The sequence below is a fragment of the Pollachius pollachius genome (genome assembly GCF_949987615.1).
Source record: "Pollachius pollachius genome assembly, chromosome: 3".
NCBI lineage: Eukaryota > Metazoa > Chordata > Actinopteri > Gadiformes > Gadidae > Pollachius > Pollachius pollachius.
Window position 1 is genome coordinate 38,452,560 of NC_136936.1, and position 13,426 is coordinate 38,465,985.

Consider the following 13,426-nt stretch of genomic DNA (forward strand, 5'->3'; position numbering starts at 1 on the left):
GGGGTGATGGCAACACGAGTCAGCTGTCCTCTCCTGTCTTTCCCTAATGCACAGACCCACTGCCGTAAACTGTTTGGATGTGTTGGAACGTTCAGTTCGGCTGGTTGTGAAGTCAGCCCGTTTCAGTGACCTTTCAAGCAATTCCACCTTTGACCTTCGTCTTATGTTTCACAGGACATGACTCAGTCTTGGCCCTCCCAGCATGCCTTAGGGGGTGACCAGGCCCAGCGCTTCCTCTACAATCCCAAGGTGTGTACTGTGTGTGTGTGTGTGTGTGTGTGTGTGTGTGTGTGTGCGTGCGTGTGTGTGTGTGTGTGTGTGTGTGTGTGTGTGTGTGTGTGTGAATATGTGTGTGTCTGTACGTGTCTGTGTGTGTTTGTTCGTGGTTGAGTGTGTGGTTGTGTGTGTGTGTGTTTGTGTGTTTGGGCGTGTGTGTATACTTCTTGTTGGTCTCACAAATGAACCAGATATTTATCTTTTTATTTTTAAATATATACATTAATATCAGCTTATCTGTGCTTCTCTGTGCTTCTCTGTTTTCCCGAAGGATGCAAAGCAGCACACCGTGCTGCAGAGACAAGGTACATGTCCCACCTCCCCTCCCCCCATTTCATAAGTACAGCTGTAGTTTGAAGTCATTTACATATGTTTCACTTCTTCACATACAGTCAAAGTTTGATTTCGTTTTCAGTAATCTTCCCTCAATTCTTCTCTCGCCTTCTCTCTCTCTCTCTCTCTCTCTCTCTCTCTCTCTCTCTCTCTCTCTCTCTCTCTCTCTATCTTTTCCCGCTCTTTTGCTGTATTCTTCTTATCCTCAGCCCGGGGCGATGTCCAGATGCGAATGACCCGACCCCCTCATGTGGCACCCCACAAATCGTAAGCTGGCCAAATTAAGGGGAAAGGGAGGGGGGAGAGAGGGAGGGATGGAGGGACGGAGGAGGGAGGGAGGGAGGGAGGTAGGGAGGAGTGAGGGAGGGAGGGACGGAGGGAGGAGGGAGGGAGGGATGGAGGGACGGAGGAGTGAGGGAGGGAGGGACGGAGGGAGGAGGGAGGGAGGGATGGAGGGAGGGAGGGAGGGAGGGAGGAGGGAGGGAGGGAGGAGGGAGGGAGGGAGGGATGGAGGGAGGAGGGAGGGAGGGATGGAAGGACGGAGGAGGGAGGGAGGGGGGAGGGTGGACGGGGGGAGGCAGGGCGGATGGACGGGCGGGCGTGCATGGGCGACGGCGTAACGTGAGCCACAGTGAGGTCATCAAAGCGAAACTGGGGCAGCAGCCTCATGCCGAGCGCACACAGGGTTTAAAAAGATCACGGCGCACACACAGCATGCCACACTTCACCGGTTGGGATACAGTAAACCCACAGTGATGAACCTCCTCAGCTGTGTGGTCCTAATGACAGCCCTAATGACTGTGTGTGTGTGTGTGTGTGTGTGTGTGTGTGTGTGTGTGTGTGTGTGTGTGTGTGTGTGTTTGTGTGTTTGAATGTATGCATGTTTGAGTGAATGTGTGTGTGTGTGTTTGTGTGTGTGTTTGAGTGAATGTGTGTCGGTATTGGTGTGTGTGTGTGTGTGTGTGAGGGTATTAAGGGGGTAAAACTGAGAGAGTTCAAGGCAGGGATGAGACAGGGATTAGGGGGGTGGGCTGCGGGTCATGTGTGTATTGGGGTGTGTTGGGGGGTCTGGCCGCCAGGACATACAGTCAGGGCCAGGCGGGCCGTGAGCGGTATTGTTGTAGAGGGCTGTGGATTGGGGCCGTCCTGTCTCCTTCTGTGTCTGAACATTCCTCTTCTTAACTGCTTACATGTGTCCACGGTGGACTCTAGGTCCAACATGGATTACATGCCTTCCGTAGCGCGCGGCTCAACATGTGCAGTGGCAGCTTGTGTCTAAGCTCTGTTTTTGTTATTGACATTTTGCCGAAGAAGCTGAGAATGACCTGGAAATAGCCGTTGCTGGTCTATCCGCGGTTGTATGGTTATAAGCTGCATCAACAAAGGTCAATTAAAGTCAACACTACCTGAGTCCAACACTTCAGAACTTGTGTTTATTGTTGTTTTACAGCATGCTCGCTGACGACCTGGATCTCAGCAGCGATGACGAGGACAATCGCAGGGTAGGTGGATAAAGTGGCAAAAACTAGTACTTTTCCAAATAAAAGCACTTTTTTATTATCTCAGATTTTATTCATTTGGAAAAAAAAAGGGAAAAAGGCCATGACCACAATAACAAGTGAGATCATAATAATGAATCCAGGCCCAGGCACTCAAGTAGGTCTGCAATTCAAAGCCCTTGATGAGTGGGCTGCTACATTACAGAATACGTCCAACAACGCAGACCCTACATTATTTTTCATTGGAAAGATCGGGACCTCTGCTGATTGAATCCACTCCAACTAGTCCCTGCTTCAGAAGGGAAACTGTAACGAAGGCAAGAGCCGTCATACATATGAAAGAGGGTACGGCGAGAGGCATGAGCAGGGAACACCCAGACATAATTACACACACACACATACATGCACACAACCACACGGAGAACAGCGAGGTGATTAATGTGTTGCCACCACGCTGAGTGCAGAGGATGAAAGGACGGCAGGGAACAGAGGAGACCCAGAGGAGACTAAGAGGAAAGAGAGAGAGAGAAGAGACAAAGAGGAGAGAAGGCTCTTCTGATAGCTCCTGTGCTGCTGTGTGTCACATATGTATACCTATCTAAGTGTACATGCTCTCTCTCTCTCTCTCTCTCTCTCTCTCTCTCTCTTTTAGGCCAATCGTCAGTCCTCCTGGGATGATCACAGGTACTTATTTAAAATGTCGTCCATCAGAGTCCTGCGTGTGAATATGTCTGCCTTAGTGCGGGTATGCCATGCTTATGCACGTGCGCGCATGTTCTTGCGTGTGTATGCGCGCGCGTGCCTCCCTCCACATGCACGCTGACCTCCCGTGCGTTTGTGTTTGCGCTAACTCACAGCCTGACGGCTCCGCGCACGAACACCCATAGCGCGCGAGTGCGACATTCCAGCTCCGACTCCTCTGGCTCAGAGTCGTCGGGCGAGTCGGAGAGCAGTAGCCAACGCTCCCGGAGTCCCGTCCCCGAAGCCAGCTCTGACCCAGGGTCGCCTGGCAACGCACGGCCGCTGCCCACCGAGGAGGTAAACGATGAGGGACGCTTGATTCACTGTCTGTCTGACTCTTCCTGTTGGCATGCCCCGGCTCCTGTCTGGCTCTATCTCCCTATCTCTCCCTATCTCTCTATCGCTCGCATTTTTTGTTTCCTTTTGCACGCCTTCAGGGCAGTTGTCCACAGGGAGCGGTAGAGAGGCTGCTTTCTTTTGGTTTTTTTTAGGGTCAGGTGGGGGAAGGGCCGGAGGAATCCGGAATGTTGGCTAAGGAGAGAGGAGGCGACGGGGCGCACACGGGGGGAGGGGGGCGGGAGGGGGGAGGGGGGGGGGGGGGCGAGGGAGGTAGCGAGAGGAACAGCGCAGAGGAATTAGGAGTCTGGGTGTCATGTCAACAAGGCCGCTCTTAAAGAGGAAAGCCCTAGGGAGTTGGAAGTCGCGGGGCTCATGTTTCATGCTAACATTTCAACAGCAATAAGCATAACTCTCTCCAAAGGTTATCAAGGGGGGGGGGGGGGGGGAGAGCTGTGCTCCAAACCGGCCCGTGGTCAGACTGGAACCGGGCCAGGGCACCAAAGTCCATCTAGGTGTGTTTCTCCGCTGTTGTCGGGAGATGTGCCTGCTCTGGGTCGAGCCACAACGGCTCCCTCAGTATGCGAGCGATCGCGGAAAGGAGGAGGAGTGGACAGCCGAGGCAGGGGTGTGCTCTGGGCTGTTTGCTCTGGTGGAGTAAAGTGGGGAAGCCGTCTCCTCCTTTTTATGAATGGCAGGCCCTGTGTGACATAGCAGGCTCCCCTTTTTCCCCCCCCTCAATGCTCCTCCACCACCATAGCGGGGACCCTATAGTGGAGCGGGGGGAGGGGGCTCGCCATGTGTTTTTCATCTACGTGGAGGGTTTTGAGTGTCTTCACAGAAATAGGAGGGACTCGGTGCAGGCTGGGGGTGGGGGGAGGGGTGGAGTGGGCGGCTGCGCCGGGTGGTGGTGTTGGAGCCCTGCGGGAAGTGGCCACTCCAAAGTTCCAGGTATAGGGCGGCGGAGGAAGAGAGAGCAGGAGAGCGAGAGAAGGAGAGAGAGAGCGCGAGAGAGAGAGAGAGAGAGAGAGAGAGAGAGAGAGAAGGAGCAAGGGGAGGAGAGACGGTACAAGAGATGCAGTGTCCTCTCTGGAAAGAGGGTGAGAGGGGTGAGGGGGGAGTCACTGTTTGACTTAAGGAGTAGAGGTTTAATTTAGCTCTGGTCAGGCGAGAGCGAGAGACAGAGAGAGAGAGAGCGCGAGAGAGGATAGAAGTCCGCTCCTCAGCTGTGAGTATTCTCTTCTTTTCTCTTCAATCTTCTGTTGTTCTCAAACATACTCTGTCCATTCTTCTCGTACATGGTTGCTCAACCAGTTGTTAGGCAAACAGTGCATGAGCCATATGCAGTGATTGGGAGGGGTTTCGCCACTGTCAGCAAAGATATTGGCTATTGACGCAACAGCCGTGGGACTGGATAGTAGTCACGGTAAGGGTGTTAACTGGAATGCGGTTTGTTTTATTATTGAAGTGACAATAGTATGTTGTTTCCGAATTTTATTTTTTATGTGCAGCATTTCTGTGGGGATTTCCAATTGCATGTGCATGTGTCAAATAAGAGTTTGAAAGTTAACGAAACTGTAGTTACTTGCTTCAAACACTTTATTATTATGATGTTTTGGCATATTACAATTTTCGATCCTTTTTTTACAAAGACAATCCACACCGCTCTTTGACACGTGCGATTCCCTGCTTATCCTTCCCCAGACACACCACCCCTCTACCGCCCAGTGGCAGCTGGATAAGTGGCTCAAGAAGGCCCGCAAAAAACCCTCCAGCATCCAACCAGATCCCAGGGAGACCTCCAGCCAGATCGTCCCGGCCAGCTTGCCCTCCCCGCAGGCGGACAGAGCCCCGTCCCCAGCCCGGTCCTGGGACCACGCTCAGGATTACAGCCCCAGTCAAAGCCCCATCCCCAGCCCGCACTTCAACTACAGCCCCAGGAGCAGCCCTTTGCTGAGTCCCGGCTACAGCTTCTGCCCCAGCCCGTTCCCCAGCACCTGTCCCAGCCCGAGCCCCCGACACAGCCCCGACCGCAGCCCGCTCCCCAGCGCCTGTCCCAGCCCACACGGGGGCCCCAGAGCCTGCCCCAGCCCAATAGGCCGGCACCCTCCCAGGTGTCCCAGCCCCAGCGCTTCCCCTTCTTGCTACATTCTCGTTCCCAGTCCTCGGCAGGAGACCCCGACACGACCCCGCCTGACAGGCAGCCCCCACCGGACAAAAGTGAGGCCATGGATCGCACCTCTGTGTGGTTCTGAACCCAAAGGCAAGCAAAGAAACAGTCCCTGTCTTAAAGCGCCGGCCCAACACCCAAGACCTAAGACCAAACCCGTACATGACCGAACCCAAAGCGAATCCAAAGTCGGGTCCGCGACAGCTTTGAACTCTGACCCCAGTCTTAACCGCAAAGCGAGGTCTCACCCTCTTCCGCCGCCAGGCTCCACGCACCACCTTCCTCCAGCTCCCAAAGCCAAACACGCGTCCAGATTCGCGCACACCCCTGGGAGCAGACCCGGTCACAGTTCTCGCCCCATCCCCGCCCCTGGCCTTCAGCCCAGCTCACAACGAAGCCCTACCAGAACAAAGCCCTTGCCGACCTATGCCTCTGGCATAGAGGCCAACAGCCAGGCTGATCACAGCTCACAGTCCGTATCTACCTCTAAAGCGTCTGCCAATCCTAGCGCAGCGCCCCCTTCCAGAGGTAGCTCTCGGGCCTTGATAGCCAAGGCCCGACCCAGGGAGCATCCGGCTACCGGCCCCACCCACGTGTCCCAGGCTAACGCCTCCCAGAAGAGGAGCCAGGCCAAGGCGCCCAAAGAAGTGGTCCCGACCCAGACAGAGGACAGGAGGAAAGACAGGAAAGAGGGACACCGACACAGGGAGGGACGGGAGCGAAAGGACGACAGAAGACTGGCGGAGGAGCAGCTCCTGAGGCATTCCTGGATCCAGAGTTCCGAGGAGGAGGAGGAGGAGGAGCAGGAGGAGGAGGCAGAGAGGGGCGCCAAGGAGAGGCAGCGGCGAGAGGGGGAAGAGAGAGAGGAGAAGAGACGCAGGAGAAGGTGGGAGGAGCAACAGCACAGGGGTGAATGGCAGTCACTTCACACCAAACAGAGAAGCCACGCCGCCAACCCCGCCACCGCCAACACCGCCACCGTCACCGCCACCACCGCGTCCGCCACCACCACCCTTGAGAGACAGCGCCTTCCTGGACAGCCCAAGCAGCGTGGGAGGGCCACAAAGAAGCACCGTAAGGGCGAGCAGGAGCGAGCGACGCCGCCAGACTCGGGCTCCCCGGCACCTTTATATCCCTCCGCTCCTCTCATCTCATCTTCCTCCTCCTCCTCGTTCTCCTCTTCCTCGCCCTCCTCCTCGGCGTCAGAATCCGAGTCGGAGTGTCGGGCCGCCGTCACCCAAGTCCCAGCGGTCTCCACGTCCAACAAAAGGCCGGCCCCTAAAAGGCCCGAGCCGGGTCCGCCGGGCAGACCCAAAGACAGCAGGCCCAGGAGCGCCGCCCCCCCAGGCCCTGAGGCCGGCAGCGCCAGCGAGGGACAGCCGGGTGAGGGGAGAAAGAAGCTCTACACCCTGGTCCCCTTCGGACGCAGCGAACAAACCACAGCGCCTTCCCACCGGGGGCTGAGGAATCTGAGGGTGCAGATAGACCTTTGCCTCCTCAAGAGAGTCCCTGACTCGAGGCCTACTACTCCTACAACTACTACTACTACTGCGGCTACTACTACGACTACGGCCAACCACAACCAGCCACCCACTTCCTGTCCCTCTGCTCTGGTCAAGGCCAAGACAGGCGGAGCCATGAGACACCTACATGTCCCGGAGACAGACAACAAGGACAGCAAGCGGAAACGCAAGGTAGCACATAAGTCCCAACATCCCTTGCGTTGCCCTTTAAATGTTCAGATATACTGCTTTAAAGATGATCTGCAATGTGTGGTCTTATATGTTTGTTCTTAAAAATGGGTTTTGTGCGACTGTTTGTGTGTGTGTGTGTGTGTGTGTGTGTTTGTGTTTGTGGCTGCGTGTGTGCGTTTGCGTGACATGGCAGGCTGAAAATGGTGTGTCACACCGAGAAAGAAAGAGGGCAAATGATCCCTCGGGCCAAACTGTATCGGCGGCTCAGAAGCCTCTGAACAGGCACCTGGCAACCGAGACTCTGCACAATGGGTGAGGCCCTAGTGTACATGCTCTCTCCCTCTCTCTCTGTCTGTCTGTCTCTCTCTCTCTCTTATGCACACTTGTACTTGTGACTGCACACTCGTACACCATAATGACATACCATAGCCCTGTAGTATACAGAAAGTGCCTCCATGCGCTTTGCTCCATATGGGTATAAAGTGATTACATGTTGGAACAGGCAATATTTTTTAAGAATACGAATTATAATACTATATTATAATGAATAATTCTAAATTGTTTGTTTGCTTGCGTTTGCCTCTGTGTGCGTATTTGTGTGTGTGTGTGTGCATGTGTGTGCTTGTGTATGTTTTTTGCATATGTGTGTGTGTTTGTGTGCATGTGTGGGCGAATGTGTGTGTGTGTGTGTGCATTGGTTTGCTTGTGTATGTTTTGGCATGTGTGCGCGCTTGACTTTGCATGTCTGTGTGTGTGTGCTTGTGTATGTGTTCTTTGGTACTTGTGCGCGTGTATGTGCGTGTGTGTGTGTGTGTGTGTGTGTGTGTGCGTGTGTGTGCAGGTACTTGGAGGAGTACTTGGACACTAAGAGGCAGCTGTCTCCTCTGTCACCGCTGTCTGACAGCCCGGAACCCACCAAGGCTCCGCTCAAAGAGAGGGAGAAAGACAGAGATTTGGCCATGAGGGTAAATCACAGTGAATTGGACAATTGGTTTTAATGCCCCGATTCTCTACTGGAGGGTTAAGGTTAACACCACGTTCTCTTTTTAAACACACAGCCCAAGCTGGAGGTGGAAAGCGTAGGCGTTTCAGGGAAGCCTTATTCAATGTCCAAGTCCTGGGTCCCACCCACGGGACAGGCCGCGGCCCACCAGGGCTCCATGCCTAACCCCGAAACGTGAGCATTTTGCCGTCCCGCGGCCCACCCATCTTATAGCTCCACAGCAAGTTCCATAGAGGCTACAGATTCACACCCCTTTGGGGCTCTCTAACCATTCTTTACTCATGTACCCCTCTGAGATATGTTTTTAGTCAAGTACCCATTTCTGCAGCACAATACGTAGAGGGGGGGACATTTAATTAAATGTCAATAATATTTATATTATAACTTTATATTAATAATAGAAAGTGCATGATATTTGGTGTAAACATGAATCATTCATTGGTGGTGCAAATACTGCAAGCACATGCCCTTTGGAACTGCTGTTAGATGCGAGTGATTATAGGCTGGTTCCCGGATTCAAACGTTTATATTAAGTTGGAAACATTAGACTGTTATTGTTTTATTGTCCATAACAAATATAACAACTCTTCATAGTAGCCCTCGGTGAGAAACAAGGAGCTAGCATAAACAACATCGCCGTGCCTCACTGATTGATTGACCTGCCATGTTGAATTCACACCTCTGTGATCCCGTCCCGTCTTCCACCCCGCTGCCCCACTGGCCTTCTCCTCTCCAGTCCCCACCATGCTGAGTACTACATGCACGAAGCCAAGAGGATGAAGCACCGCGCAGACGCCATGGTACGTCCACTCGCATGCCACCCGTGGGCCCCCCACAGCTCCGCTGAATGTCATGATGACACAATGTATACACGACGTCACACGACAGGACATAATGTCCACCACCATGTTTGGTCTGGCTGGGGCTTTCATCGATTTCGCAAAAGCCCCCTTGCTGTTTTGTTCCTTACCCTTGACCTGCTGTTCCTCTCTCTCTCCCCCCCCCTCTCTCTCCCTCTCCCCATCACTCTCCCCCTCTCTCTCTCCCTCTCCCCCCCCCTCTCTCTCTCTCTCCCCCTCTCTCTCTCCCCCTCTCTCTCTCTCCCCCCCCCCCCCCCTCTCTCTCTCCCTCCCTCGCCCTCTCTAATACCTGTTCCCTGTCTGACCACCAGGTGGACAAGCTGGGGAAGGCGGTGAACTACGTCGACGCCGCCCTGTCCTTCATGGAATGTGGGAAAGCCATGGAGGAGGGCCCCCTGGAGGCCAAGTCCCCTTACACCATGTACTCAGAGACGGTGGAGCTCCTCAGGTGAGTCACCGGGGCCCGTCTGGTTTGAATAGACGTGAGACACGCACAGAGAAAACCACATGAAGGGAGAGGGAGCGGCAGGGACCGTGGACCAACGTACCGCTCACAGGCACGGGCGGTTCCCATGATCATTTCTGTGCTGTGTTTATTGCAGGTACGCAATGAGGCTGAAGAGCCACTCGGGCCCCGGGGCCCGACAGGAAGACAAGCAGCTGGCCGTTCTTTGGTGCGTATTCCAGGGCGGCCTGGCAGCTTCTATCAGCTCAATGAGCGTTCATGTGCTGGGAGGTTTTGTGGGACGTTGGCTTTTTTTTTCTAAGTGAATGTATTTCTTGTGGTTTCGTGTGTCTGCAGCTTCCGGTGCCTTGCGCTGCTGTACTGGCAGATGTTTAGACTGAAGAAGGACCACGCGCTGAAGTACTCCAAAGCTCTGCTGGACTATTTCAAGGTAACTCCATAGGAAAAGGATAGCATTTATTTGTGCTGCTTCTTGGTTGCTTCATTGCTGTAGACTATAATCCGGGATCCAGCAGTCCTACTATGTTAGAGCAGAACTCCTGAGGGGGGAGATGGCACACTGCCTCGGTCAGAAACCAGAAACTGAAAGGGTGGAGGAAGGCCTTGTTTCCTGTTTCGTTAAAGTCATTTCTACCAAAGGGAAACTCATTTTGTGAGTGGATGATGCTTTCAAAAAGGGATTTTATCAAGTGTATTTCTACAGTGGCCACACAGTGTTGATTTTTAACCTTTACGTACAATATTGACTTTAGGTTTGTGTTTGCCAATTACATACTAACAGATACTAGAAAAATCACACCCTCTTCTTCAAGATGTAAGCTTGTCTGCCATCAAATTGATTGATTGTTATTCTAAAGTCTGATTTGTGAGACTATTACAAACTGTATACTGATCCAGTTAAAAGAATGAAAGTGTCTTTGGTGATGTCATCGCCAGAGTTCTCCTAAAGTGCCTGCCACAGCCCCCGCCTGGAGTGACTCTGGGAAGTGAGTAGCCTAAACTCTGAAGTTAATCTCTGGGATTGGATTCTATTTGATTAAAACCAAGCTCTAATATATCTGCTTTGCGTGTTATTGTTATTTTTTTTAACACCTCAGGAGCACAAAGGGACCTGCTTCCTTGATGCCTTCCAGCCAGGCTACACACAGTCTGGGGTCACCTGGGGCCAGCACTGCCCCGTCGCTCATCAGCATTCCTCAACGCATCCACCAGATGGCAGCAAACCACCTTAACATCACCAACAGCGTCCTCTATAGCTACGAATACTGGGAAGTGGCCGACAACCTCGCCAAGGAGAACAAGGGTGAGCCATGCAGATATCTGGGATATATTAGCCATGGCTCTGTCTGTGTTTACTTAGCATGTTCTCACATGTGTATTGGCTTTCGTTTTTCTTTTTCTTATATTCCAAAAACATACAGATTAGGCGTGCACATTTGGAAACTCAAATTCCCTCCAAGTGTGTCTGATATGTATATGTGTGTGTGTGTGTGTGTGCATTGGCCTGTGTGTGTGTGTGTAAAACCACAATAACACAACCCTATTCCCACTCAAGTGTTATTTCAGAAAACGTCAATGTAAAACTCAGGAGAATTTAGCATGAGCCATTCACAAACAGTATGCCTCCAAGACTACGAGGAGTTCATGTTAACACATCCCTGTTCTCTTTATCCTTGTTCTCACCGCCCAGAATTCTTCAACTACTTGAACACTTTGTCCGGCCCATTGACTCTCCACAGTAGTATTGGCCATGCAGTGCAGTACACCAGACAGGCTCTCCAGTGGATACGAATAAGTGCCAAACTCAGCTAGAGAGAGAGAAAGAGAGACACAGGGGGAGAGAGAGGGCTGCTTCTGCAATCCCTTCGTACTGGAATCCCCGTGAAGCCTCACACCAAAAAAGGCCTCAACCAAAAGTGCTCAGCCATCACTACCTGCCCGATACAACAATCAAAAACAAACAACTCAGCCGTGTGTGCAATGGATTAACTTTGTTGTTCATCGTACCTGAGAGAGATACCGACTGCGCGCTGGGATCCTTGCCTTGTTGTGTGGAAAGACACAAAGCACTCCTTGTTCGCCAGCATACTACTGCACTGGTGAACAGGGCCACTGTCCCCCTGTACCCCCCCCCCCCCCCAGTGGAACCATCTTACCAGAAGCAGGCAAACCCAGTGGGACACCCACACAGACTACCCACACGGCAACAAGGACCCCGGCCTTTGTTTGGGGTTTCTGCTCATCAGTGGACTTAATGTGGATTGTAGTATGAACTGTAGACGGCCTCTCTAAACTTTGCCAAACGATTATGAGTAGTTACTCAGACACAGAGCTGCTGCCACAGATGTTGTGATTCTGCGTGGAGTCTTCTATGTTCGGGGTTCATGAGTAACCATTGGATCGCTTCCTTGGGAGCAAAACTGTAGAAGTGTATGACTATAATTGACACCAGGAATTGGGCATTGTGGACTTTTGTGAAACGGTATTCCACTTTTAACAAAGTAACAATCTAAACTGATAATTTTGTGGGAATGCATTTTTTGTACTATTTTTGGACTTTTGTATAACTGTAACTTTTTACCTGTATGTGTTTTATACTGTGCAATATTTGTTAGGACGTTTTTATGAAAAGAGAAAACAAGTCCAGTAGCAAACCTAAAGGGTCACTTCTATGCAAAATGTATTTCTTTTCATGTTTGATTGTTGCATTATGCAATTGTTTAATGGATATTTAATGGAGCTCACAAAGAAATAATTTCTCCACGGACAAATATCCTGTCTTTTGTCTCATTCTTGAGTTTTTTCCTTGTAGGATATATTTTTAACCACACAAAGAATATGTAGCTTATATGTAAATGTCTTATTGCTGCAGGACAGGAGATAATTTGCATTTATATCATAGTGTGATACAGTGACTGATTAATATATGTACACAAACACACCCTCACGCATGCACACATTCACGCACCTTTGCACACACACACACACTAACGCACACGCATATACACATACACATGCACATATACACACAGGAAACAAAATAGGGCGTGAGATCCTTTTTTTCAGAAAGCCAATGCTTTCATTATATTCTTTAGACCCAGTACACTATATCCTCCTGCACCAATAGAAATCCATGGGTAAACCTCAGCATCAGTTGTCTGGTACCATAGCAACAGTTAAATAGAACAGCCAATAAGAGAGCTCTGAGGGAAATGGCAAGCCTTAGATCAATAATATTCCATTGTTAACTGGTAGAGGAGAGAATTTTGATTCGTTCTGTTAATTCATGTAAAATCTTTAATTCATGACAAATTGTCTGACTTGCATGTGATTTAATATGATCATTTCAGGCAAGGTGCTCTAAGTGTGACTCCTCACTACGACATCTTCCTTCGGTCAGAGCCCTAGTCTCGTCTGGAAATGTTCACTGTACCTACTATTCACTGTTCTGTTGCTCGCTTTGTCTGAGTAGGCCACCATGTTTGAAACCTCTCCGGCGCTGATTCGATATTCTGCACATGCCCGTGCGTCTGCGTCGTAGTCTAGGATGGTCGTCAGTGCACGTGCCAGGTTTTCTGAGGACATCTGTACGGAGAGCCAGAGATAGACCAAAGGCAATTAATAGCTGGTTGTCATAATAAGCCGTCGCATGATAAGAAGTAGACGGATGTCTCGTGCGAGCTTTATTTAACTCACCCCTCTACAACAATGAGACATTTGAACGCAAAGACACAATGTAACGGTGGCTCATAACGAATAGGGCAGCGTTGTGCCGCCTACGAATGCAATTGATTCGACATTAGCGCATTATAAAAAAATATTTAAAAAGACAACCAAACAATGGAAACTACTGGTAGAAGGCACTGAGAAAATAAATCCAGCCTTTCATGCGATGCGTCAAAATAGTTGAGCTGCAATGCACTTAGCTCTCCGCGTGATGGCAGCACGAGGGGCCAGAGCCCAGCCGCGCTGAGCAAGAGGAGGAGCCAGGGCTCGGAGCGAGCGAAAGCAAAGGGATCAGACAGACTGCTGCTGCCAGGGATAGAAA

The 13,426-nt window shown here is 51.3% G+C and overlaps 1 protein-coding gene across 1 annotated transcript in view; it reads left to right on the forward strand.

The window, feature by feature from the left end:
* The window catches only part of aff3 (AF4/FMR2 family, member 3), a gene marked incomplete at its 5' end in the record, with an annotated part of 12,344 nt that extends 231 nt beyond the window's left edge, over positions 1–12,113 (forward strand). Inside the window, 17 exons of the mRNA XM_079733810.1 lie at positions 175–249; positions 548–581; positions 819–876; positions 2,060–2,111; positions 2,761–2,792; positions 2,966–3,146; positions 4,890–7,049; positions 7,243–7,361; positions 7,891–8,014; positions 8,108–8,226; positions 8,789–8,852; positions 9,224–9,360; positions 9,515–9,586; positions 9,715–9,808; positions 10,315–10,364; positions 10,476–10,681; positions 11,069–12,113. Coding sequence (XP_079589936.1) covers positions 175–249; positions 548–581; positions 819–876; positions 2,060–2,111; positions 2,761–2,792; positions 2,966–3,146; positions 4,890–7,049; positions 7,243–7,361; positions 7,891–8,014; positions 8,108–8,226; positions 8,789–8,852; positions 9,224–9,360; positions 9,515–9,586; positions 9,715–9,808; positions 10,315–10,364; positions 10,476–10,681; positions 11,069–11,190 — 3,699 coding nt within the window. The 3' untranslated portion in view covers positions 11,191–12,113. The remainder of the gene's footprint in view (positions 1–174; positions 250–547; positions 582–818; positions 877–2,059; positions 2,112–2,760; positions 2,793–2,965; positions 3,147–4,889; positions 7,050–7,242; positions 7,362–7,890; positions 8,015–8,107; positions 8,227–8,788; positions 8,853–9,223; positions 9,361–9,514; positions 9,587–9,714; positions 9,809–10,314; positions 10,365–10,475; positions 10,682–11,068) is intronic.
* Between the last annotated feature and the right edge of the window lie 1,313 nt (positions 12,114–13,426).